General features: G+C 36.8%; 1 protein-coding gene across 4 annotated transcripts in view; it reads right to left on the minus strand.

Annotated features, from left to right (window-relative positions):
- Nucleotides 1–24,716, minus strand: part of FNDC3A (fibronectin type III domain containing 3A) — a 200,469-nt gene that overhangs the window by 106,379 nt on the left and 69,374 nt on the right. For all 4 annotated transcript variants that reach the window (XM_044777168.2, XM_044777167.2, XM_070520652.1 and 1 more), the window contains one exon: nucleotides 7,928–8,003. In XM_044777168.2, coding sequence (XP_044633103.1) covers nucleotides 7,928–8,003 — 76 coding nt within the window. The remainder of the gene's footprint in view (nucleotides 1–7,927; nucleotides 8,004–24,716) is intronic.

A 24,716-nucleotide genomic window follows, 5' to 3' on the forward strand; every position in this document is an offset into this window, starting at 1 on the left:
TTTGAAACTATGTAAACAGTCCATTTTCCAGCAAACTTTCAATTTGTTCATTTATTTATTTATATTTGGACTCACAGTTTCCTATTTTACTCAGTGGGCTTTAATCCATTTCTATCATTTTGATGCTCAAACTGTGTCTGATTTTGCTAGTAGAAGTTACTTCAAGCTGGCTACTATGTCATTTTGACATGTCTTCATCCATTTTTGAGCATTTCCTTCTTTCTGGGCTAACAATATGTTCCAGTATCACCTTGTACTTTCCCTGCCCCAGACCTAGAATCAGAAATGTCTGAATATTCTGATTAAGTTGCCAAAGGATTCCCTCTAGTTTCCTCCATTTCCACATCTCAAACTCCTTCTCTGATAGTAAGAAACTTGGCTCTCATAACTTTTAATGTCACTGCTTCTTTGATTAGCGCCCGGTACATATAATAAACCTCCATCTCTGCCACCATTCCTGCCCCTGGCAGATGCTCTCCTAAGCCCCTTCTGTCTCCCCACACTGGGCAACTCTCCCAGAGCAGATGCTAGCTTCACTGACTTCCCATGTTGAAAGCCCACTACCCACCCAACTCCCCATGTAGATATCCTTCTCTCCCTGGCTCCATGTGGTCACACACAAACTCTAATACCCAGTGCTGGGCTACCTACTCCACTTCTGTGTATATTCTCTTGTCACCACATTTGGGCTCTGACTCCCCTCACTAGGCCCTCACCCCACCATGTGGACAACCTCCTTAACTCTGCTTTGGCTCTGACAACCCATACCAGGCCATTCCTCTATGCGGATGCCCTCCTCAACCCACTCAGGCTCTCATTTTCTATGCTAGGCTACCCTCCACATGTGGATGGGCTTCCCTGGGCTCTGATACCTCCTATCATGGCAATAGAGATCCCTTCCTCACCATGCTCAGGATCTGATTCTCCTTGCTGGACCCCATCCCACACCTCCCATGTAGACAACATCCTCCTCACTTTGTTTGGGCTCTGACAGCTCAAACTGGCTCTGAGTCTTCATGGTGACTGCTTCTACTACACAGACACTTTCATCACCCTGCTGGGGCTATGACACCCCATGCCACGCTACCCCTCTGTGTAGATGCCCTCCCCACTCAGCAGCAGACCATCCTCCATGTGAATGTCCTTTTTACACAACTTGGAATCTGACTCTCTGCTCCAGAACACCCCCAGCATGTGAACGGTCTGACCCTGCTGGAGCTCCAACAATCCATGTCAGGCTACCCTTCCACATAGATGGCCTCCTCACTGTTTGAGCTCTGACTCCCTACATCAGGTTGCCCTCACATATGGATGCTTTCACCTTAGTCTTGCACTGATTCTCTACACTGGGCCACTCCACTGTATTTATGACTTCCTCATCCAGCTCAGATTCTTACACCCCACGCCAGGCCACCCCTTCTTGAGGATACCTTCCTCAGCCTGCTTTGACTCTGAGTCTCTATACCAGGCCACCTCACTATGTGAATTTCCTCCTCACTCTGTTTGAGCTCTGATTCTCTACACTAGGCTATTCTCCGATGTGATGAACTCCTCACCCAAATTAGGTTCTGACATCCCACTCTGGGACACTGCAGCTCACCTCCCCCACTCCCATCAGTGCAGTGTTGCCATAGACTGAATGTTTGTGTGCCCTCAAAATTAACATGTTGAAATTCTAACTGGTATTAGGAGGTGGGGCTTTTGGGAGGTGATGAGATCATGAGGGTGACACCCTTATGAATCACATTAGTGCTCTGATAAAAGAGATCCCAGACAGTTCCCTTGCCCCTTTTGCCATGTGAGGACACAGCAAGAAGTCAGCAGTCTGCAAGCCAGAAGAGGGCTCTCACCAGAACCCAACCATGCTAGCAGCCCAATCTTGGACTTCTAGCCTCCAGAACTGGGAGAAATAAATTTCTGTTGTTTATAAGCCACCCAGTCCATGGTATTCTATATGGCAGCCCAAATGAACTAAGACAAGTGTCTATATTGTTCTGCCCCACCTAATGGCTTTAGGATTGAAGTGTTAGGAAGGAAAGAGAAGACTAGGAAGACTCTCAATATCATCTTAATAAACTCCTTTTGTGTTTAACAGACAAGAGTCAGTTTCAAAAAGAAACTCTGATACACATCTATACAGTACCAGTGCAGTTAATTTTTTAAATCAAAATGCCAAACTTTGTATTTACTCCTATTAAACTTTATCCTATTGGTTTAGACCTATCATTTTAATATATTCTGATCTTCTTGAGCTTGATATTTACTTAATGTTATTAGTTGTCCTTGGTAACTTTCTAAAAATTCTATAAACATCATTTATTTTTGTCAAAGCTATTGATTAGAAATGTATAGAAAGAGCACTAGAGAAAAAAAGTCCTGGATGTTATAACATAAGACAAAGTTTTAAATTGGCAATGGGCCAGTGATCAAATTTGATTTCATCTTCCCATAAAGATACATAAGAAAGTGTGTCAGATAATCTTGAGGAAATAAGTAAATAGTGCTTGCTTATTCACTTTTGTCTCTTACTGAATACTGCATGAGTGAACAGATGAAGAATATATAAAGTCCTCACTCTTGCTGAAGTGCAACTGTGGAGGCAATGTTGCAGAAACAAATCATCAAAATGTAGATCCAGTTAATCCATGATCAACATAATTAGGGTTATATACCTGATGCAGCTCTTGGGTTCTGTGGTTCCAGATATAAACAGAATGTCTAAAATACGTCCAAAACAATACATCCATACACACACATACACATAGAGTCTATTACACAAACAAATGGCAAGACAGGATGTAAAAGTAATCACTAAATTGCTTAATATAACCTGACTGATATAAGAGTAAGTGGCAGAGCTGGAACGCAAACCCAGGTACCGTACACGTGCTTAACTATTACCTATAGATTAATAAATGTAAACAATCATCAATATCTTTGTTTGTCTTCTTAAATACATAATTTGAAGGGGCCAGGGCATATAAAAACTATTCAGGCCTAGGCAATCTGTATATTCTTTTGGCTTTTTTATAACTTACTTTCTTACATGTAGCAGCATGGAATCAAACCAAAGGAGAAGTGCCATAACAATGCAAAATCACTAAATATTTAATTAATAAATTTTTACTCTTTAGTCCTATTTATTCATTTTGAGGTATCATGGAGGAAACAAAAAAGAAAGCCACATCTCCTTCTCAATAATGAGGGTTTTTAGATAAAACTGTTTTGTATATAGACTCCATTTGCTTGGCACATAGAAATGCTCAGAAAACGTTAAGTTTTTTCTCTTCCCCATTCAACTTAATTAAACATTCACTGAGCATTCTCTAGGTGCTGGGTACTACATAAGGCAACACGGCTACAAACACATGTAAAACTAAATTTCTGCCCTCAAATATTTCTATATGGGTAGCCAGGTATAGGAGAGGAGAGAAACTGAAGAAAGATCTAGTCTGCAAACACTTCGCAGAAAGGATGTCTAAAGGATGAGTACCAATTTATTGCTAGGAAAGCAGGCTCTAAAACAAGGATCTTAAGAGTTTACCACATATTCTCTACAAAATATGCGTCTAGGACCTTCCCCTCCCCCCGCCCCCAGTAACCTAAATTCAGAAACCTTCCCTAATTCTCTATTCTGCATACCTCCCCACAAAAGTAAATTAAGAAGGGCAGTCTTTAGCACGTTACAAAGATCTATTAATACTAAACTGGAAGATTTACTCATTCAATAAATTTTTACATCCCTATGTACAATTACCAGGCAAAAATGAATTAATTTTCACAGTATCTATCATCATACAAGGCAATCTGTTGACCTATCAAAGCACTTCACTAAAAAAACCAAAAACATCAAGTTATCAGATCAGTTTCAAAATACCTTTTCATAGAAAAAAACTGAGACATTCAAGATTGTACTCGGATTTCAAAAGCAATGATATATTTGTGCTGAAACCAATGAACAGTGGCTTAAGATGGGAAAAGTAAGGTATGAGTCAGAATCAGGCAGTATGAACAAACCTAAGCAATAAGCAGAATGGCAAACTGGAAAGTAGTTAAAGGCAGAGAACTACACTTTTAGATATTTAAGAGTGATGCAGGATCTAAAAGAACATGAAATAAGGCAGAAAAGGGGAAGACAGATGTCAGATCCTGGATAGGACTCATAAAGAATGGTATGCAACAATAAAAAAGTGATCAAATCAAATGGACAAAGAATATTCTTTTCAGCATAAACAGGAAACATATTTTGAAAAACATATATTGAAAAGCGCTTGTTTCTACCCCATAATTTATTTCCTTTTCCCCCTCTTTTTTGGGGGATGGAGGGAAGAGAGAGAAGCTCAGCAATGCATTTAAAAGATTATTTGTTGTATTTTATTGAACACTTTTGTTTGTAATAAGATTTTTAGGTTAACAAGTAACCACATATTAACATAACAGGAAGACGACATTGACCTTTCCAAACTGTAAATTGGATGTTAACTCTCCTGCATAATCTTCCTCAATGGCTCTTCTTCACCTTTACAATAAAGTGTAAATTCTTAGCATGACAGTCAAGCCATTTCAAGATCTGTCTACATTTTCAGATTCATCTCCATCCACATCCCCTTATACAACTTTTTAGCAAATCTAATCTCTTTGCAGTTATTCAAATAAGTCAAGGTATTCTTTCCTTCTGTTGGTTTTGTATGCTGTTCCCCCTGCCTAAAATGCTTTCCTGAGACTCTTTTGTCCATTTGGCCAACTGCTATTTTCCTTAAAGACAAGCCATGTGTCACTTTCTCCTTGAAGAATTTTTTTCCTGACATCACTCCCACAAAACCTCATGCCTATCTCTAATGGTTCTTTTTATACTGTAATACAATTGTTAATTTTTCCCCTTTCTTCCCTGCTACACTGTGTTCTTGAACAGCAGGAACTGTGTTTTAGTTTTCTTTGAATCCTCAGCAGCTGGCACAGAATACTTCAGCAGACACTTAGTAAATTCATGAAAAAAAAAATTGGCAATTTATATCTCCAAGCAGTACGCTATTGTAGTAAAAGTACTATATTGAGCTCTGCCTATATTTAGCTATATCTCACAAATTCTGAACCTCTAATAAAATAGGGGGATCATTTAGATGTTTAAGGTTTCCTAGGATTTCTGTTAACAGTTTTTATTTCTTTAAATTCTTGACAGGCAATAAAACTACTTTAAAAAGAATAGTCTTTAATTCAAATGTTTATTGATTTACACTGTATTTATCTCAATTCTTTAGGTTTCACTACAAAGGTTTTCTTTTATTAGTATAGTGGCTGTGAAGAGAAAAGTTTTCCTAACTTGATGGCCTTAGGGCCACAGGATTCTATTTTTCTCTCAGCTTCACTGGCATATGATTTTCCTCCCTTAAGACTTTCTCTTTCTCTTTGTTACCTGTTGCCTCCACTTCTATTTCTACGCTTATTATTTACCTAGCTCTAGAACTAGTTCAGAAAGATGTATGCCACATGATAGAAACTAGTGATGGCAAAAGGGAAGAAAAGGGAGGAGGACGAGCTCCAGTAGGCATTAGTCTTTTCCTGTCCTGTCTTCTTCTCTTGCTTGGAGTGAGGGCACATTGGTTTTTATAAAGACTTCAACCCCAGTCCCTCGTTCACTATTACTGCTTCCACCTTTATCTCATCTTTTAATTTTGGACAAACAAAAATATAAACAAAGAAGGGAGTGCTTTTTACTTTCTGTCTGGTTCCCCTTATCCCTTGCAGTGTTTTAAAAAACTCTGTCCAGTAATTTTAAAACAAAGTCTTCCCTCTTATAATCTGTCATATAGAGAGAGGAGTCTCCCTTTTCTACTGAAGCAGAGAAATGTGTCCCTGCCTAAAAATATCTTCACATGGTAGTCAGTGCCTATTATTAGGTGACTGTTAGTACTTCAGACACATTATAAATTAGATAGGCTTTTTTGGTCCTGACTGAAGGAGTAACTGCTACATAAAAAAATCAATGTAATTGATTTTATAAGGGAAGGGATTTACAAATTATAGCTACAAGTTGACTTTTAAAATACAAGTTATTTAAAATTCAGTGATTATCTGTGATTGGCAGTTTTTGTACTTTAAGTCACACTAAAAAGGTAATGAGTATCCTCATTTGCAGATTTGTTCAAAAAGATCAGTGTTATATTAGCTAAAATGCTTCCAACATAAACAATATTCTTTGAAAACAACTTGAAAAGAGATGTATAAATAAACCTAAGGTGTGTGCTCTATTAGAAACTTGCATTCTAAGAGGTACCCAGTATAAAAATGAAATTATTTTTATGAAAACCTAATTGATGAGTAAAGACAAGAGAAGCTTATTATATTGCTTATAAATTCTACTACCTGGTTTATTTTTAAACCCTTAAGATGTGGGCCCTTCCTATTTGCGGTTACCTTAATTGCCACACACAAGATTTAAATTAACTTAGAGAGAGTGCTAACTCTAAGACATGTAAGGTTTAGATGGCAGGCTAAAAGTTTTAATTTTAATTATTGAGCTAATTGCTCTTCTGGAAAGAGATAAGTCTATTTCTTCTTAAATAGATTAGACAGCCCAGGGAAGATGGAGGGTACCATAAGTCCTATTTGACCTGGGACATTCTTGGCTGACATCAGTTGCCTAGGAGTAATTGCTAGGGTCCTCTTTCATTTTCAGAAGTGTCCAGTTTGGATGATAAAGCATATGGTCACCGTATTTCTGATGTGCTTTTTCCAAATTAAAGCAACAACTGTTAGTTAGATATCCAATATATGGAAGGTCAGGAACTGAAGGCAATACAAAGAAATGTAAGAAGTGGTTATCTGCCCTCGAAGTGCTTAGAACTTAGTTGGAGAAACTGAATAAACATTTCAAGTTAAACATACAAAATTTAAATGGCTTTAAAAAATATAACAAGAATAAATATTGCAAGAAAGTACATAGTTACTTACTAAATGAATCACACAATAATTGGTGTTATGGGGTTTCAGTGGAGATGAGGGTCACTTTCTATTAAATACCACCACAGCACCCACCACCACCATTTATTGAGCACCTTTTATGTGCCAGGTCTGGTTTAGAATGCTTTTCAAGCATATTAGTTAACTCTCACAATTATCCTATGAAGTGTGCTATTACTCACAGACAGGGGAATTTTACTGATAAGAAATGTATCTGATAGAAGTTAAACAACATGTAAAAGTTCATACAGCTAGTTTGTGGCAAGAGTTGGGATTTAAAACTAGGTTCTCTAATCCCAAAGCCAGTGACCTTTTCGCTGCTCCTGTCTTCACAGGAGGCAGTGGTTCTCGACTGGGGTTGGTTTTGCTCCACAGAAGACATTTGGTGATATCTAGAGACATTTTTGTTTGTCATAAATGTGTGTGGGGGATGGCTAGTGAGTAGTGAGGAGGGGATGCCCACTAAAGACTTCACAAAAAACCTTTTAAAAATAAGATCTGAGCTCAGTCTTGAAGCACTGGTAGGATGTGGATAGGCTGGGGGCAGGGATGATAGGCTGAATTCAAGATAAGAAGAAAAATACAGAAAGTACTAGACAGGTTCAAGAGACAGTGAATAAGCCAACTTACCAAGATTGAAGGGAAACAATATCGAAGGGAAAGTGGAAGCAAGACTAGAAAGATTAAATGATCTTTTAAAAAGACTAAGGAACCTGAACCGGATTCAGTGAATATTTCTGAGAAAGAGAGTCACGCGAACAATTTAATATTACATTAAGATTAATCAAGAAGCCAGGGCAAAGAGACTAATTAGGGTGTTCCTGCAATAGTTAAACCATAAGGTATTCAGAGTTTGTGCCCTGGTGTGGTGGTAGTGAGAAAGAAAGGAAGAAACTGCAAGCATATACACTTTTATGTATCATAAATTTTTGTCTTGTTTCAAATCATAATAAATTATCATTCTTACCTGTAATGCACTGAAACTGTCCATCTTCTCTTCTTATTGTAAATGCTTCCCCCGGGTTAACTTGTACCAAAATAACCTTAAAATGAGGGGAAGAAGTATTAATCAAAACAAGCAAATAATAGAGCAAATAATAATAATCAAAATAGAGTACATCAGTATATTGAAATACTAAACATTGCTAGTAAGAGAGTATATGTGAGCTATTTAACTTCATGAAACTGGGAAGGAAGATAGCGATTACACATTTTACACATTTGTTGATAAAAATATTACTTCACTTTTCTGGAGGTCAGAGTTAAGCCAAAAGCAAGGAAATAAAAAAAACAGTGGCAAACTTTTATTGGAAAGTCAATAAATTTTACTCTGAAACAAAGATGGAGTCAAACCACAGAATATTTGGATCATCTATGCTTAATTATTCAGTTGCTAAGTACGTGTTTTTCTAAAGATAAAGTATAAATTGATCAGCAGAGCATGAGATGAGCATACTTGAATTAGTCTGACATCTCAAATTATATCTGGGAATGTATCAAATTAATCCTACCACTTTAAATGGTTTTCTTTTCATTATACAGGTAACACATTTTATGACATCTGAAACACACAAAACTGGAAAAAGATCAGAAGTCTTTCTATCCTAGGATAAACATTGTTAACACTCTGATAAATTTTTTTTTTTTTTTTTTTTGAGGAAGATTGGCCCTGAGCTATCTGCTGCCAATCCTCTTTTTGCTGAGGAAGACTGGTCCTGAGCTAACATCTGTGCCCATCTTCCTCTACTTTCTATGTGTGACGCCTACCACAGCATGGCTTGCCAAGCAGTGCCATGTCCACACCCGGGATCCGAACCAGTGAACCCCGGGCCGCCGAAGCGGAATGTGCACACTTAACCGCCTTGCCACCGGGCCGGCCCCTCTGATAAATTTCTTAGTCTTGTTCTCTATGCATAGGCTTAATTTTTCCCCTTAAATATAGATAAAAAGATCTCCAATTCTGTATCTTTTTCAAGTTTAATATTATAAAAAAGACTTTTCCATGCTGTTAATTACTCAAAGTATTTGTTAAATGACTATACTATAAACTACTTGACCATTCTCTTAATGTACGGAATTTAGGTAGCATTCAGTTTTTCCATTATTATAAATAGCGCTGAAGTGAGCATTTGGTATGCAGTTTTCCCCTCTCTATAATTAGTATTGTTCCCTTACGACATATATTCCCAGAAATAGAATTCCTGTGCTTGTTGCTAAATTACTTTTTAAAAGTTTATTTTACTAATGCATATTCCCCCTCACGGTCTATGAGAACATCCTTCAACCACATTCTCTGCAACCCTGGAAATTATAGTTTTAAAATCTCTGCTACCTTGATAGATGAAAATAGTATATTACTATTGTTTTAATTTGTATTTCTTTGATTATTAACAAGGTTAAATGTTATCTTTATGTTTGTTACTAGCTCTTTTGTAACTGTTTGTGTCATCTTATCCTTTTATCTTTTGGGGTCTTAAACGATTTTAGTGATTTGTATGAATTCTTTGCATATTAATAATAATAATATTGTACTAAATTACGCTGCAAAATTTTCTCCTTTTATTCAAATACAATTGTTTATTTTCCTGTAGCCAATGTTATCCATTTTTTCCCTTGTGACATCTTCTATTGTTTCTAAATTTAAGTTGTGGCTGGCTAGCAAGCACTTGAAATGTGGCTAGTCTATATTGAGATGTGCTATGAGAATAAAATACACACCGATTTCAGAGACTTAGTACAAAAAGACCCAACAATGTAAAATACCTCATTAATCATTTTTATACTGATTACATGCTGAAATAATATTCTGGACATACTGGGTTAAATAAAACATTATTACAATTAATTTTACCTGTTTTTACTATTTGAATGTGGCTGCATTATATTTCCATTGGACAACACCAACCTAGAGTTTGATAAAAGTACTTGTTTCTATTTCATTCTAGTTTTTAGATAATTTAATTGCTTATATTTAGTTCTTTAATGCATCTAAAATTTATCTGGAGAAGGTCCAAAAATTTTTTTCCCCAGAGAGCTAATTCATACAATTTGCTAAATTTAAGATACCTCTATTAGCATACGATATACTCTTCTGCCTATTATATCACTAACTACTGTGGCAAAAGAAGCTCTGGAAATATATTTTATTTTAAACACTGTAACTTTAGAAGTATGTTTTCTGATGTACCTCAATGATTACTCTTTTTGATAATTGACTGACGATAAGTGCTATGATAGAAGTAAAGTGCAATGAGAGCACATGGGATCAAACATTTAAATTAGTCTATTACCTGAGCATGGGTGTGTGTTTATGTGTTTAATGGAGCTCCTAACCTGAGGGCCACAGACATCCATTCAAAGGGTTTGTGAACCACCTGGAATTGTACATGCAACTTTCTGCAGATATTGCAATTTTCACTGTTTTCATTAAATTACTAACGGGGTCCAAAACCCAAAGTAGTGCTTACTTGTGTGTGTCACACTATGGTGTGCTTCACATACATGTTATTGCTTTTAATCATGATCACTTGTCAGTACTGGTTGTACTGTGTGTGGAGTTCTATAAAATACTAATAGTTCCTCTAATGAATTCATTCACTACAAAGTTGAGAAAAAGAAATAAAACCAAACATGACATATACACAACTAATATATCCTGATATTAGGCAAAAAAGAGGATAAATGGACCTCTTTTAAATTATAATAAGATGTTCAAGAAAATATTAAGAGGTGAAATTTATCCATTTATCTAAAAATCATTTATTAAACACCCATTGTGCGGCACCAAGAAGAAAAATGAATCACAGTCCAAAGCCTCATAACAGTTCACAGTGTAGTGAGGTAGAGACAAATAAGTACTCAGCCAATTAACTGTCCAGTGTAATAAGTGGTATAATAGGGATATGAACAATGTACTATAGGCTCCACTCAGCCCAGGATGATCAGAGAAGATTCCTGGAAGAGATGATAACTACATAGTGTTCACAGGGACAACCAGGAGTTAACAAGCTAAAAAGATGGGGTGAGGACACTTCAAGGAGAGAGCACACACAGTATATATGAAATCATGAGGGTGAAGGAGATTATGGACAATTTGAAAAAGGAGAAGTGTGTATAGCTAAAGTTTGAGAAATGAGATGGGAAAAGATAAAACTGGAAGGATAAACAGAGGCTAGATTATGAAGATCCTTAAATATCAAGCTAAAGAGTTAAATCGTTAACCTTTAGGCAAGGCTATTAAACAGGGAAGGGTCCTATCCAAATTTCATCTTTACTTCAACTTCTTATTTTGAAAAATTTTAAATGTACAGAAAAACTGCAATAGTTCAATGAACATCCATACATCCTTCACCTAGATTCACCAATTGTTAAAGTGTTGCCACATTTGCTCACTCTCATGCTCTTTTAAACCATTTTAGAGCACCTCAGTAATGTTAACTTTGATCACTTGGTTTAGGTGGTATCTGTCAGATGTCTCCATTATAAAGATACCACTTCCCTTTGAAAGTAATTAACAATCAACATGGTGATACTCTGAGAATCTGTAAATAGCTTATTCCTCAACAGTCTTTCATCCAATGGTTTCAGGAATTATTACTAAATCATTACCGTGGTAGCCGTAAAATGGCAATTTTTAAAAGTCATTCTTTTTACATTTACTAGTTTCTTCTAATAGCATTCTTCTATTAAGAAGAGCCTTCTTTTCTATATTCTTCCCTTTATCCCACACCCCAACTTCAAATGTTTCTTAGTAGAAGTATGAGCTCACAGATTCTTTCAAAAATCGTCATAATTTATTCCTGTTAACATTTTTAGTCAGGTGAAATTCACATAACATAAAATTAACTCTAATGTTAAAATGTACACTTCCATGGCACTTAGTACATTCACAATGTTGTGCTACCACCACCTCTATCTAGTTCCGAAACATTTCACCATCCCAAAAGTAAACCCTCTGCCCAGTAAGGAGTCATTCCACTTTTTCCCTCCTCCAAAACCCTGGTAACCACCAATTTGCCTTATGTCTCTATGAATTCACCCATTTTAGATATATCATATAAACGGAATCATATAATATGTGATCTTTTGTAGTTGGTTTCTTTCACTTAGCATAATGTTTTTGAGCTTCAACCTGGTTGTAACGTGTCAGCACTTCATTCCTTTTTGTGGCTGAATAACATTCTATTGTATGGATATACCATAATTTTGTGTATCCATTCAAACACTGATGGACATTTGGACTATTTCAACTTTTTGGCTACTGAGAATAGTGCTGCCATAAACATTCATGTACAAGAATCTGATGTCCTGTTTTCAATTCTCTGGGATATATATCCAAGAGTAGAATTGCTGAGTCATAGTGTAATTCTATATTTAAGTTTTTGAGGAACCACCAAACTTTCCCACTGCAGCTGCATCATTTTACATGCCCATCAACAATATGCAATGGTTCCAATTTCTCTACACTCTTGCCAGTGCTTGTTATTTTGATTATAGCCATCATGTGGGCATATAGTGGTATCTTACTGTGGTTTTGATTTGCATTTCCTTAATGACTAATTATGTTGAGCATCTTGTCATGTGTTCTTAGTGATTTTGAAATCTTTGGGAAAATGTGTATTCAAGTCATTTGCCCAATTTTAATTGGGTTGTGTATCTTTTTGTTGAATTTTAAAAGTTCTTTATACATTGTGGATATTAGACCCTTATCAGATACAGGATATGCAAATATTTCCTACTATTCCGTAGGTTGTCTTTTCACTTCCTTCATAATGTTCTTTGACATACAAAAGTTTTTAATTTTGACGAAGCCCAATTTATCTAATTTTTGTTGTTGTTGCTTTTGTTTTTGGTGTCATCTCTAAGACTCCATTGCCAAATTCAAGGTCATGAAGATTTACTCCTATGTTTTCTCCTATAAGTTTTATAGTTTTAGCTTTTATATTTAGGTTGTTGATTCATTTAATTTTTGTATATGTTGTGAGGTTGGGGTGTAATTTCATTCTGTTGCATATGGATATCCAATTGTCCCCCTACTGTTTGTTGAAGAGACTATTCTCTTCCCATTGAACAGTCTTGGCAATCTTGTCAAAAACAAACTGGCCCTAGATGTATGAGCTTATTTCCACACTCTCAATTTTATCCCATTGGTCTATATATTTATCCTTATGCCAGCACTACACTGTTTTGACTACTTTAGCTTTGTAGTAGGTTTAAAACTGAGAAGTGTTAGTGCTCCTCCTTTGTTGTTCTTTTTCAAGACTGTGTTGGCTATTTGGGACCCCTTACAATTCCATATGAATTTGAGATGAGCCTTTTCATTTCTGCAAAAAAGGTCACTGGAATTTTGATAAAGATTGCACTGAACCTGTACATTCCTTTCGGCAGTGTTACCATCTTCACAGTATTAAGTTTTCCAATCCATGAACATGGGATGTCTTTCCATTTAGTTAAGTTGTCTTTGATTTCTTTCAGCAAATTTCCATAGTTTTCTGTGTACAAGTCTTTCATCAACTTGCGTAAATTTATTCCTATGTATTTTATTCTTTTGGATGCTACTGTAAATGGAATTGTTTTAATTTCCTTTTCAAATTCTTCATTGCCAGTGTGTAGAGACACAGGTGAATTTTTTGTGTTGATCTTTTACCCTGCAATTTTGCTGAGATACGTTTATTAGTGCTGGTCACGTTTTTGAGGATTCTTTCGGATTTTCTATAAACAGGACCATGTCATCTGCAAACAAACCTTTAGCTACACTAACCCCGGAAAAAAGAGAGAGTGCCCAAATCAACGAAATTATAAATGGAAGAGGAGACACTACAACTGATACCTAAGCAATACAGGTAGGTAGCATATATAGTATAGATTTGCTGGACAAAGGGATGATTCACATCCCAGGTGGGACAGAGTGATTCCATCATAGTATTCAGAATGGCATGCAATTTAAAACATGAATCATTGGGAGATCTCATCAAGATGGTGGTGTAGGCAGACTCTGAACTCACCTCCTCCCACAAACACAATGAGATTACAAATATTTTTGGAAAAACTGCCATGGAGAGAAAACTGAAAACTGGATAAAAAGAACCCTCACGACAAGGGACAGTCCTGACTGAGGTGGAAGAGGCAGAAATTCCTTCTGGAGAGAAAAAAGCCACCTTCATGAGCGGCAGACCTTCACAGTTGGCCAAGAGGGAGCCACTCTAAGGTACGCAGCCCTCCCTGGAGAAGTGGGGACCTTAGTAGGGGCCCGTTACCACTATAAGCATCCTTCAGACTCAGGACAACTGAGATGGGTGTCCTACTATTTGGCTTCCCCAGCTCTTAACTGCAGCGGGGAATACCCACAGAAAAGCTATCAGGTGAAAGCCAAAAAGACCCTGGTCTTAAAGGGCCCAAGCACAAATTTACCTGTCTCAAAGAGCAACCTAAAATCTCCAAAAAGAAAGCTGCACAGTCCTTTGGTGAAAAGAGACTCACCTGGCAGGCTCTGGGTGCATCTTGGTGAGAGGTGAGACCTCTCCAGAGACTGAGACATTGGTGGTGGCCATTGTTGTCAACTAGTACAAACGTGCTGACACAGATGCTAGCAGAGACCACTGAAGTTCTTCCCCCAGCCTGATAGCCCAGGGGTATGCCACTAGGGCACAGATTTAATCCAGTTCAGCTGGGGAAGGCAGCCCACCCTAGAGACCAGCTCCACCCAACAGCAAGCCCTCAGCCTACTTGCCTGTGCACACAGACTGGGTGCCTTGATCCTCTACAGGCAGACAAGTGTGTCTGCCTCTGTGGGGCAGAGCCTGTACAAGGACCAGGTGAACTGTGGGGGGTGTTGGTGGAGAGGTGGGGGCCTCTGCAGTGGGGCAATTGGGTAAACACTCCAGGGGGTTGGGAAGCGTGCACGGACCAGGGCTGTGTTGAAGGTGTGTGTGGACCTGTGGCGGTGGGGCTTATCAGTGGCAGAAGACCTGTGCTTCTTGAACAGCCACAAAGAGGATCAGCCCCACTTTCCAAAGCCTAAAACAATTGGGTGCTCCTATACCTAGGGCCAGCCCCACTCAGCTGCAATCACAAGAGAGCTGACAACAGCCTTGCAGGCCTGAGGACTACAGCAACTGTAAGCCCCAGAGCCTAGCTACCAGCTACACTGGGTACCTACTCAGTTATCAGGAAAACTGCAACAGGAGTGTGCTATCAGACCCTGTAGCCAACTGTGTTGGGGCTCCCTGAACCTGACTTACAAACAGCCTGCCAGGGAGGGAAAGACTCCACTCCCTGGTTACCTGCAGTAAGAGCAACCTGGGCCACACAGGGGTCACTCCTGGATCATTTGGACTGGTGTCAAGAGGGAAGGGCACTGCTGGGCTTCAAAAAGCATCTCTTACATAAGGCCACTTCTCCAAGATCAGGAGACATAGCTAACTCACCTAATACATAGATATAAGCACAGACAAAGAGGCATAAGGAGGAGGCAAAGGAACACATTTCAAGCAAGGGAACAGGACAAAACCCCAGAAAAGAACTAAATGAAACAAAAATGAGCAATCTACTTGACAAAAAGTTCAAACAAAAACTCAGAAGGATGCTCACTGATACTGGGAGAAGACTGGATGCACACAGGGAGAATGTCAACAAAGAACTGGAAAATATAAAAAGAACCAATCAGAAATGAAGAAGACAATACTGGAAATGAAAAATTCACTAGAAGGACTCAACAGCAGAGAAGATGATACAGAAGAAGGGATCAGTAAGCTGGAAGAAAGACTACAGGGAATCACCCAAGCTGAACAAATAAAAGAAAAAAGAATTACACAGAATGAGAACAGTCTAAGGGAACTCTGGGACAATATCAAGTGCACTAACATTTGTATTATAGGTATCCCAGAAGGAGAAAAGAGAGACAAAGGAGCAGAGAACCTATCTGAAGAAATGATAACTTAAAACTTTCCTGACCAAAGGAAGGAAACAGACACCCAAGTACAAGAAGCACAAACAGCACCAAAGAAGATGAACACCAAGAGGTCCACACCAAGACACATCATAATTAAAATGTGCAAAATTAAAGATAAAGAGAGAATCCTAAAAGCAACAAGAGAAAGGCAAGAAGTGATAATACAAAGGAAAGCCCGTAAGGCTACTGGTGGACTTCTCAGTGGAAACCCTACAGGCGAGAAGAGTGTGGCAGGACATATTTAAAGTGCTGAAAGGAAAAAACCTACAGCAAAGAATCCTTTATCCAGCAAGGTTAGCATTCAGAATGGAAGAAGAAATTAAGAGCTTCCCAGACAAGCAAAAATTAAAGGAGTTTATCACCAAGAAACCAGTTCTACAAGAAATGCTGAAGGAACTTATTTAAGTGGGAAAGAGAAGATGACAAATAGGCATAAGAAAATTATTTAAAAAAAAACCCAAAGCAAAAACCAGGAAATAAAATCACTGGTAAAGGCAAAAACACAGCAAAGGTAGCAGATTAACCACCTATAAAGATACTAAGCAAGTTAAAAGACAAAAGTACTAAAATTACCTATTTGAATGATAAGAGGGTAAGGGACAGACACACACAAGACAAAAGATTAGATATGATTTCAAAAACAAAGTGTGGGAGGAGGGGTGTAAAACAGTAGAGCTTTTAGAAAGAGATCAATCTAAAAAGACTATCGACTCAATATAGATTTCTATATATGTAGAATATTATATAGGAACCTCATGGTAATCCCAAACCAGAAACCTATAATAAGTAAACAAATAGGTAAGAGGAGAAAAATCAAACATATTACTAAAGAAAGCCCTCAAACCACAAGGGAAGAGAACAAGAGAAGAAGAAAGGCACAAAGAAGAATTACTAAAACACTTAGAAAGAAAAAAGCAACGAAATGGTAATAAATACATTTTTATCAATAACTACTTTAAATGCCAACGGACTAAATACTCCAATCAAAAGACACAGTGTGGCCAACTGGATAAAAAAACAAGATCCATATATATGCTGCAAACAAGAGACACATTTCAGACCTAAACATACTCACAAACTGAAAGTGAAAGGATGCAAAAAGATACTCCAAGCAAATGGCAAAGAAAAGAAAGCCAGGGTAGCAATACTTATATCAGACAAAATAGACTTTAAAACAAAAACTGTAACAAGAGACAAAGAAGGGCAATACATAATGATAAAGGGAACAATCCAACAAGAAGATATAACACTTGTAAATATCTATGCACCCAACATAGGAGCACCTAAATATATAAAGCAATTATTAACAGACAAAAGAGAAGAAATAGACAGTACCACAATAATACTAGGGGACTTTAACAGTCTGCTTACACCAATGGATAGATCATCCAAACAGAAGATCAATAAGGAAACATTGGCCTTAAACTACACATTAGATCAGATGGACTTCGTAGATATATATAGAACATTCCATCCAAAACCCACAGAATACACATTCTTTTCAAACGCACATGGAACATTCTCCAGGATTGATCACATATTAGGGCACAAAACAAGTCTCAATAGATTTAGGAAGATCGAAATAATACCAATCATCTTTTCTGACAACAAAGGTATGAACCTGGAAATCAACTAGAGGAAGAAAACCAGAAAAGTCACAAAAATGTGGAGATTAAACAAAATGCTACTAAACAACAATTGGGTCAATGAAGAAATCAAAGGAGAAAACAAAAAATACCTGGAGACAAATGAAAATATGACATGACAAAATCTATGGGATACAGCAAAAGCAGTTCTAATAGGGAAGTTTATAGAAATTCAGGCCTAACTCAACAAACAAGAAAAATCCCAAACAAACAATCTAACAGTGTACCTAAACGATCTGAAAAAGGAAGAACAAACAAAGCCCAAAATCGGAAAGAAGGAAATAATAAAAATCAGAGCAGAAATAAATGAAATGAGACTAAAAAAATAATAGAAAAAATTAATGAAACCACGAGCTGGTTCTTTGGAAAGATAAATGAAATTGACAAATTTTTAGCTAGACTCACCAAGAAAAAAAGAGAGAAGGCTCAACTAAATAAAATCAGAAATGAAAGAAGAGAAATTACAGTGGACACCTCAGAAATACAAAAGATTATAAGAGAATACTATGAAAAGCTATGCACCAACAAATTGGATAATCTAGAAGAAATGGATAAATTCTTAGAATCATACAACCTTCCAAAACTGGATCAAGAAGTAGTAGAGAATTTGAATAGACCAATCAGCAGTAAGGAGATTGAAACAGTAATCAAAAACGTCCCAAAAAATAAATGTCCAGGACCAGATGGTTTCCCTGGTGAATTCTACCAAACATTCAAAGAAGACTCAATACCTATCCTTCTCAAACTGTTACAAAAAATTGAAGAGGAGGGGAGGCTTCGTAACTCATTCTATGAAGCAAACATTACCCTGATACCAAAACCAGACAAGGACAACACAAAAAAAGAAAATTACAGGCCAATATCACTGATGAACATTGATGCAAAAATGCTCAACAAAATACTAGCAAATCAATTACAACAATACATTAAAAAGGTCATACATCATGATCAAGTGGGATTTATTGCAGGGATGCAGGGACAGTTCAACATCTGCAAATCAATCAATGTGAATATGAAGAATAAAAATCACATGATCATCTCAATAGATGCAGAGAAAGCATCTGACAAGATACAGCATCCAATTATTATAAAAGTTCTAAATAAAATGGGTATAGAAGAAAAATACCTCAACATGATAAAGCCTATATATGACAAATGCACAGGTAATACCATTCTCAATGGAGAAAAACTGAAAGCTATCCCTCTAAGAACAGGAAGCAGAGAAGGATGCCCACTTTCACCACTCTTATTTAATATAGTATTGGAAGTCCTACCCAGAGCAATCAAGCAAGAAAAAAGAATAAAAAGGATCCATATTGGAAAAGAAGTGAAACTGTCACTCTTTGTAGACGACATGACTTTATATACAGAAAACCCCAAAGAATCCACTAAAAAACTTTTCGATACAATAAATGAATACAGTCAAGCCACAGGACACAAAATCAACACACAAAAATCAGTTGCATTTCCATACACTAACAATGAAGTAGCAGAAAGAGAAATTAAGAATATAATCCCATTTACAATTGCAACAAAAAGAATAAAATACCTAGGAATAAACATAACCAAAGAGGTGAAAGATCTGTACATGAAAACTATAAAACATTCTTGAAAGAAACTGAAGACACAAAGAAATGGAAAGATATTCCGTGCTCTTAGATTGGAAGAATCAACATAGTTAAAATTTCCAACTTCTTAAAGCAATCTATAGATTCAATGCAATCCCCATCAAAGTTCCAAGAACATTTTTCACAGAAATAGAACAAAGAATCCTATAATTTATATGGAACAACAAAAGACCCCGAATAGCCACAGCAATCCTGAGGAAAAAGAACAAAGCTGGATGCATCACACTCCCTGATTTCAAAGTCTACTACAAAGCTATAGTAACCAAAACAGCAAGGTACTGCCACAAAAACAGACATATAGATCAATGGAACAGAAGAGAGAGCCCAAAAATAAATCCACACATATATGGACAGCTAATTTTCGACAAGGGAGCCAAGAGCATACAATGGAGAAAGGGGAGTCTCTTCAAGAAATGGTGCTGGGAAAGCTGGACAGCCACATGTAAAAGAATCAAAGTAGACTATTATCTTATACCATGCACAAACATCAACTCAAAATGGATTAAAGACTGGACTGTAAGACCTGAAACCATGAAACTTCTAGAAGAAAACATAGGCAGCATGCTCCTTGACACTGGTCTTAGCAACATATTTTCAAGTACCATGTCTGACTGGGCAAGGGAAACACAAGAAAAAATAAACAAATGGGACTACATCAAACTAAAAAGCTTCTGCACAGCAAAGGAAACCATCAACAAAAGGAAAAGACTACCTAAGAATTGGGAGAAGATATTTGCAAACTATATATTGGATAAGGGGTTAATATCCAAAATATACAAAGAACTCATATGTCTCAACAACAAAAAAACCAACAACTCAATTAAAAAATGGGCAAAAGATCCAAACAGATTTCTCCAAAGATATACACATGGCCAACAGGCACATGAAAACATGTTCAACATTATTAACTATCAGGGAAATGTAAATCAAAACTCTAATGAGATATCACCTCACCCTAGTCAGAATGGATATAATTAACAAGACAAGAAACAACAAGTGTTGGAGAGGATGTGGAGAGAAGGGAACCCTAGTACACTGCTGGTGGGTGTATAAACTGGTGCAGCCACTACAGAAAACAGTATGGAACTTCCTCAGAAAATTAAGAATAGAACTACCATATGATCCAGTGATTCCACTGCTGGGTTTTTACTCAAAGAACTTGAAAACACTAATGCATAAAGATACATGCATCCTTATGTTCTTTGCAGCCTTATTCACAATAGCCAAGACTTGGAAGCAACCTAGGTGCCCATCAAAGGATAAAGAAGATGTGGTATATGTACACAATGGACTACTACTCAGCCATAAGAAATGATGAAATCTGGCCATTTGTGACAACGTGGATGGACCTTGAGGCTATTATGCTAAGTGAAGTAAGTCAGTGGGAGAAAGTAAAATACCATATGATCTCACTCATAAGTAGAAAATAAAAACAACAAGAAACAAACACATAGCAACAGAGATTGGATTGGTGGTTACTAGAGGGGAAGCAGGGAGAGGGGAGGGTGAAAAGGGTGATTAGGCACACGTGTTGATGGTTTATAATTAGTCTTTGGGGGGTGAACATGATGTAATCTACACAGAATTCGAAATATATTATGATGTACACCTGAAAGTAAAAAAAAAAAAAAAACTAGTATATGAATGTTCATTGCAACTTTATTTGTAGTAGCTCAAAACTGGAAACAATCCAAATGTCCATCAACAGGTGAATGAATAAACAACCATGATCTCAAAAGAAAAGAAAACAAAAAAACCATGAATTATTTCTTGAATTTTCCATTTAATATTTTCAGACCATGGTTTACTGTGGGTAACAAACTATAGAAAGCAAAACAGTGAGTAAGAGGGGACTATTGTAGAAGAAACACATCTCAACATACTAAACGCCATCTATGAGAAGCCCACAGCTAACATTACATTCAGTGGTGAAAAGTTGAAAGCTTTTCCTCTAATATCAGGAATAAGACGTAAGGGTATGCACTCTCACCACTGCTATCCAAGAAAAATAAAAGGCATCACAATTGGAAAAGAAGAAGTAAAACTGCCTCTATTTGTGAATGACATGATTTTATATACACAGAATCATAAAGACTACCCCAAAAAGACTTAGATCTAGTCAAGGAATTCAGTAAAGTTGCAGGATACAAAATTAACATACAATAATCAGTAGCATTTTTATACATCAACAATGAAATACCTCAAAAAGAAATAAGGAAAATGACCCCATTTACAATAACACCAAAAACAATGAAATACTTAGGAATAAATTTAACCAAAAAGATGAAAGATCTCTGCACTGAAAACTAGAAAACATTGATGAAAGATACAAAAAATGACACAAATACATGGAAACATATCCCATGTTCATGAATTGGAAGAATTAATATTAAAATGTCTGTACTACCCAAAGTCATCTATAGATTCAATATAATCTCTATCCTAATCCCAATGGGATTTTTTACAGAAGTACTAAAAAATCCTAAAATTTATATGGAATCACAAAAGACCCCAAATAGCCAAAATAATCCTGAGAAAGAACAAGGTAGGAGGTATCACACTTGCTGATTTCAAGCTAGATTATAAAGCTATGGATATCGTAACAGAATCGAGTGCCAGAAATAAACCCAGGCATATATGGTCAACCAATATTTGACAAGGGAACCAAGAATACTCAATGCAGAAAAGACAGTCTCTTCAATAAATGGGGCTGGGAAAATTGGATATTTATATGTAAAAGAATAAAACTAGAACTCTATCTTATACCACTCACAAAAATTAACTCAGAATGGATTAAAGACTTAAATGTAAGACCTGAAACCATAAAACTCCTAGAAGAAAAACAGGAGAAAAGCTCCTTGACATGGGTCTTGGCAATGATCTTTTGGATATGACATCTAAAGCACAAACAACAAAATCACAAATAAACAAGTGGGGCTACCTCAAACTAAAGAGCTTCTGCACAGCAAAACAAATGATTCACAAAATGAAAAGACAAGCTATAGAATGAGAAGAAATTATTTTGTAAACCATATATTTGATAAGGAGTTGATACCCAAACTATATAAAAAAAACTCATACAACTCAATCGCAAAAAAAACAAAAAAAAACCCAAATAACCCAATTAAAAAATGGGTAAAGGACATGAATAGACATTTTTTCCAAAGAAGATATACAAACAGCCAACAGCTACATCCAAAAAGTGTTCAACGTCACTCATCACATACTCGTCACTAGGGAAATGCAAATCAAAACCACAGTGATATAGCCATTCTAACAGGTAGAGGTGATATGATCAAAAAGACAAGTGAAAGAGCAACTGCTGGTAACAACGTTGAAAATAAGGAACCTTTGTACACTTTTGATGGGAATGTAAATTGGTAGAGCCACTATGGAAAGCAGTGTGGAGGTTCCTCAAAAAATTAAAAATAGAACTATCATACAATCCAGCAATTCCATTTCTTAGTCTATATAAAAAAGAAAAACACTATGCCAAAGATACGTAAACCTCATCTTTTTTTTTTTTTATTGAGTTGATAGGTTACAATCTTGTGAAATTTCAGTTGTACATTAATGTTTGTCATTCGTGTTGTAGGTGCACCACTTCACCCTTTGTGCCCAACCCCCACCCCACGTTTCCCCTGGTAGCCACTAATCTGTTCTCTTTGTCCACAGTTTTAAATTTCTCATATGAGTGGAGTCATACAGAGATTATCCTTCTCCAACTGGCTTATTTCTCTTAACATAATTCCCTCAAGGTCCATCCATGTTATTGCAAATGGAATGATTTTCTTCTGTTTTGCAGCTGAGTAGTATTCCATTCTATATATATATACCACAACTTCTTTATCCATTCATCTGTTGAGGGGCACTTCGGTTGCTTCCATGTCTTGGCTATTGTAAATAATGCTGCAATGAACATTGGGGTGCATAGGCCTTTTGGAATTGCTGAGTTCAAACTCTTTGCATAGATGCCCAGTAGTGCAATGGCTGGATCGTATGGTAGCTCTATTTTTAATTTTTTGAGGAATCTCCATACTGTTTTCCATAGTGGCTGCACCAGTTTGCATTCCCACCAGCAGCGTATGAGGGTTCCTTTTTCTCCACAACCTCTCCAACATTTGTTGCTTTTAATTTTATATATTTTTGTCATTCTAATGAGTGTAAGGTGATATCTTAGTGTAGTTTTGATTTGCATTTCCCTGATGAGCAGTGATGATGAGCATCTTTTCATGTGCCTATTGGCCATCCAAATATCTTCTTTGGAGAAATGTCTGTTCATGTCTCAAGCCCATTTTTTTATCAGGTTGCTTGACTTTTTGTGGTTGAGTTGTAAGAGTACTTTATACATTATGGATATTAAGCCTTTGTCAGATATATGACTTGCAAATATTTTTTCCCAGTCAGTGGGTTGTTTTTTTGTTTCAATCCTGTTTTCATTTGCCTTGAAGAAGCTCGTTAGTCTAATGAAGTCCCATTTGTTTATTCGTTCTATTGTTTCCCTTCTCTGAGAAGACATGGTGTCCGAAAAGATCCTTTTGATACTGGTGTCAAAGAGTGTACTGCCTACGTTTTCTTCTAGAAGCCTTACGGTTTCAGGTCTCACCTTTAGGACTTTGATCCATTTTGAGTTTATTTTGGTGAATAGTGAAAATGAATGGTCAATTTTCATTCTTTTACATATGACTTTCCAGCTTTCCCAGCACCATTTGTTGAAAAGACTTTCTTCTCTCCATTGTTTGCTCTCAGCTCCTCTGTCGAAGATAAGCTGTCCATAGATGTGTGGTTTTATTTCTGGGCTTTCAATTCTGTTCCATTGATCTGTGCACCTGTTTCTGTACCAGTACCATGCTGTTTTGATTACTGTAGCTTTGTAGTATGTTTTGAAGTCAGGGATTCTGATGCCTCCAATTTTGTTCTTCTTTCTCAGGACTGCTTGAGCAATTCGGGGTCTTTTGTTGCCCCATATAAATTTTAGGATTCTTTGTTCTAATTCTGTAAAGAATGTCATTGGGATTCTGATTGGGATAGCGCTGATTCTGTAGATTGCTTTAGGTAGAACAGACATTTTAACTATGTGTATTCTTCCAATCCATGTACATGGAATGTCTTTCCATCTCCTTATGTTGTCATCCAATTCTCTCAGAAAGGCCCTGTAATTTTCATTACATAGATCCTTCACTTCCTTAGTTAAATTTACCCCAAGGTATTTTATTCTTTTTGTTGAGATTGTGAATGGCATTGTGTTCCTGAGTTCTTTTTCTGTTTGTTATTAGAATATAGAAATGCTACTGATTTATGCAAATTGATTTCATACTCTGCAACTTTGCTGTAGTTGTTGATTACTTCTAAGAGTTTTCTAATGGATTCTTAGGGGTTTTCTATACATAAGATCATGTCGTCTGCAAACAGTGAAAGTTTCACTTCTTCCCTCCCTATTTGGATTCCTTTTATTCGTTTTTCTTGCCTGATTGCTCTGGCCAGGACCTCCAGTACTATGTTAAATAAGAGTGGTGATAGAGGGCATCCTTG

This window comes from Equus asinus, chromosome 11, assembly GCF_041296235.1.
Source record: "Equus asinus isolate D_3611 breed Donkey chromosome 11, EquAss-T2T_v2, whole genome shotgun sequence".
Lineage (NCBI taxonomy): Eukaryota > Metazoa > Chordata > Mammalia > Perissodactyla > Equidae > Equus > Equus asinus.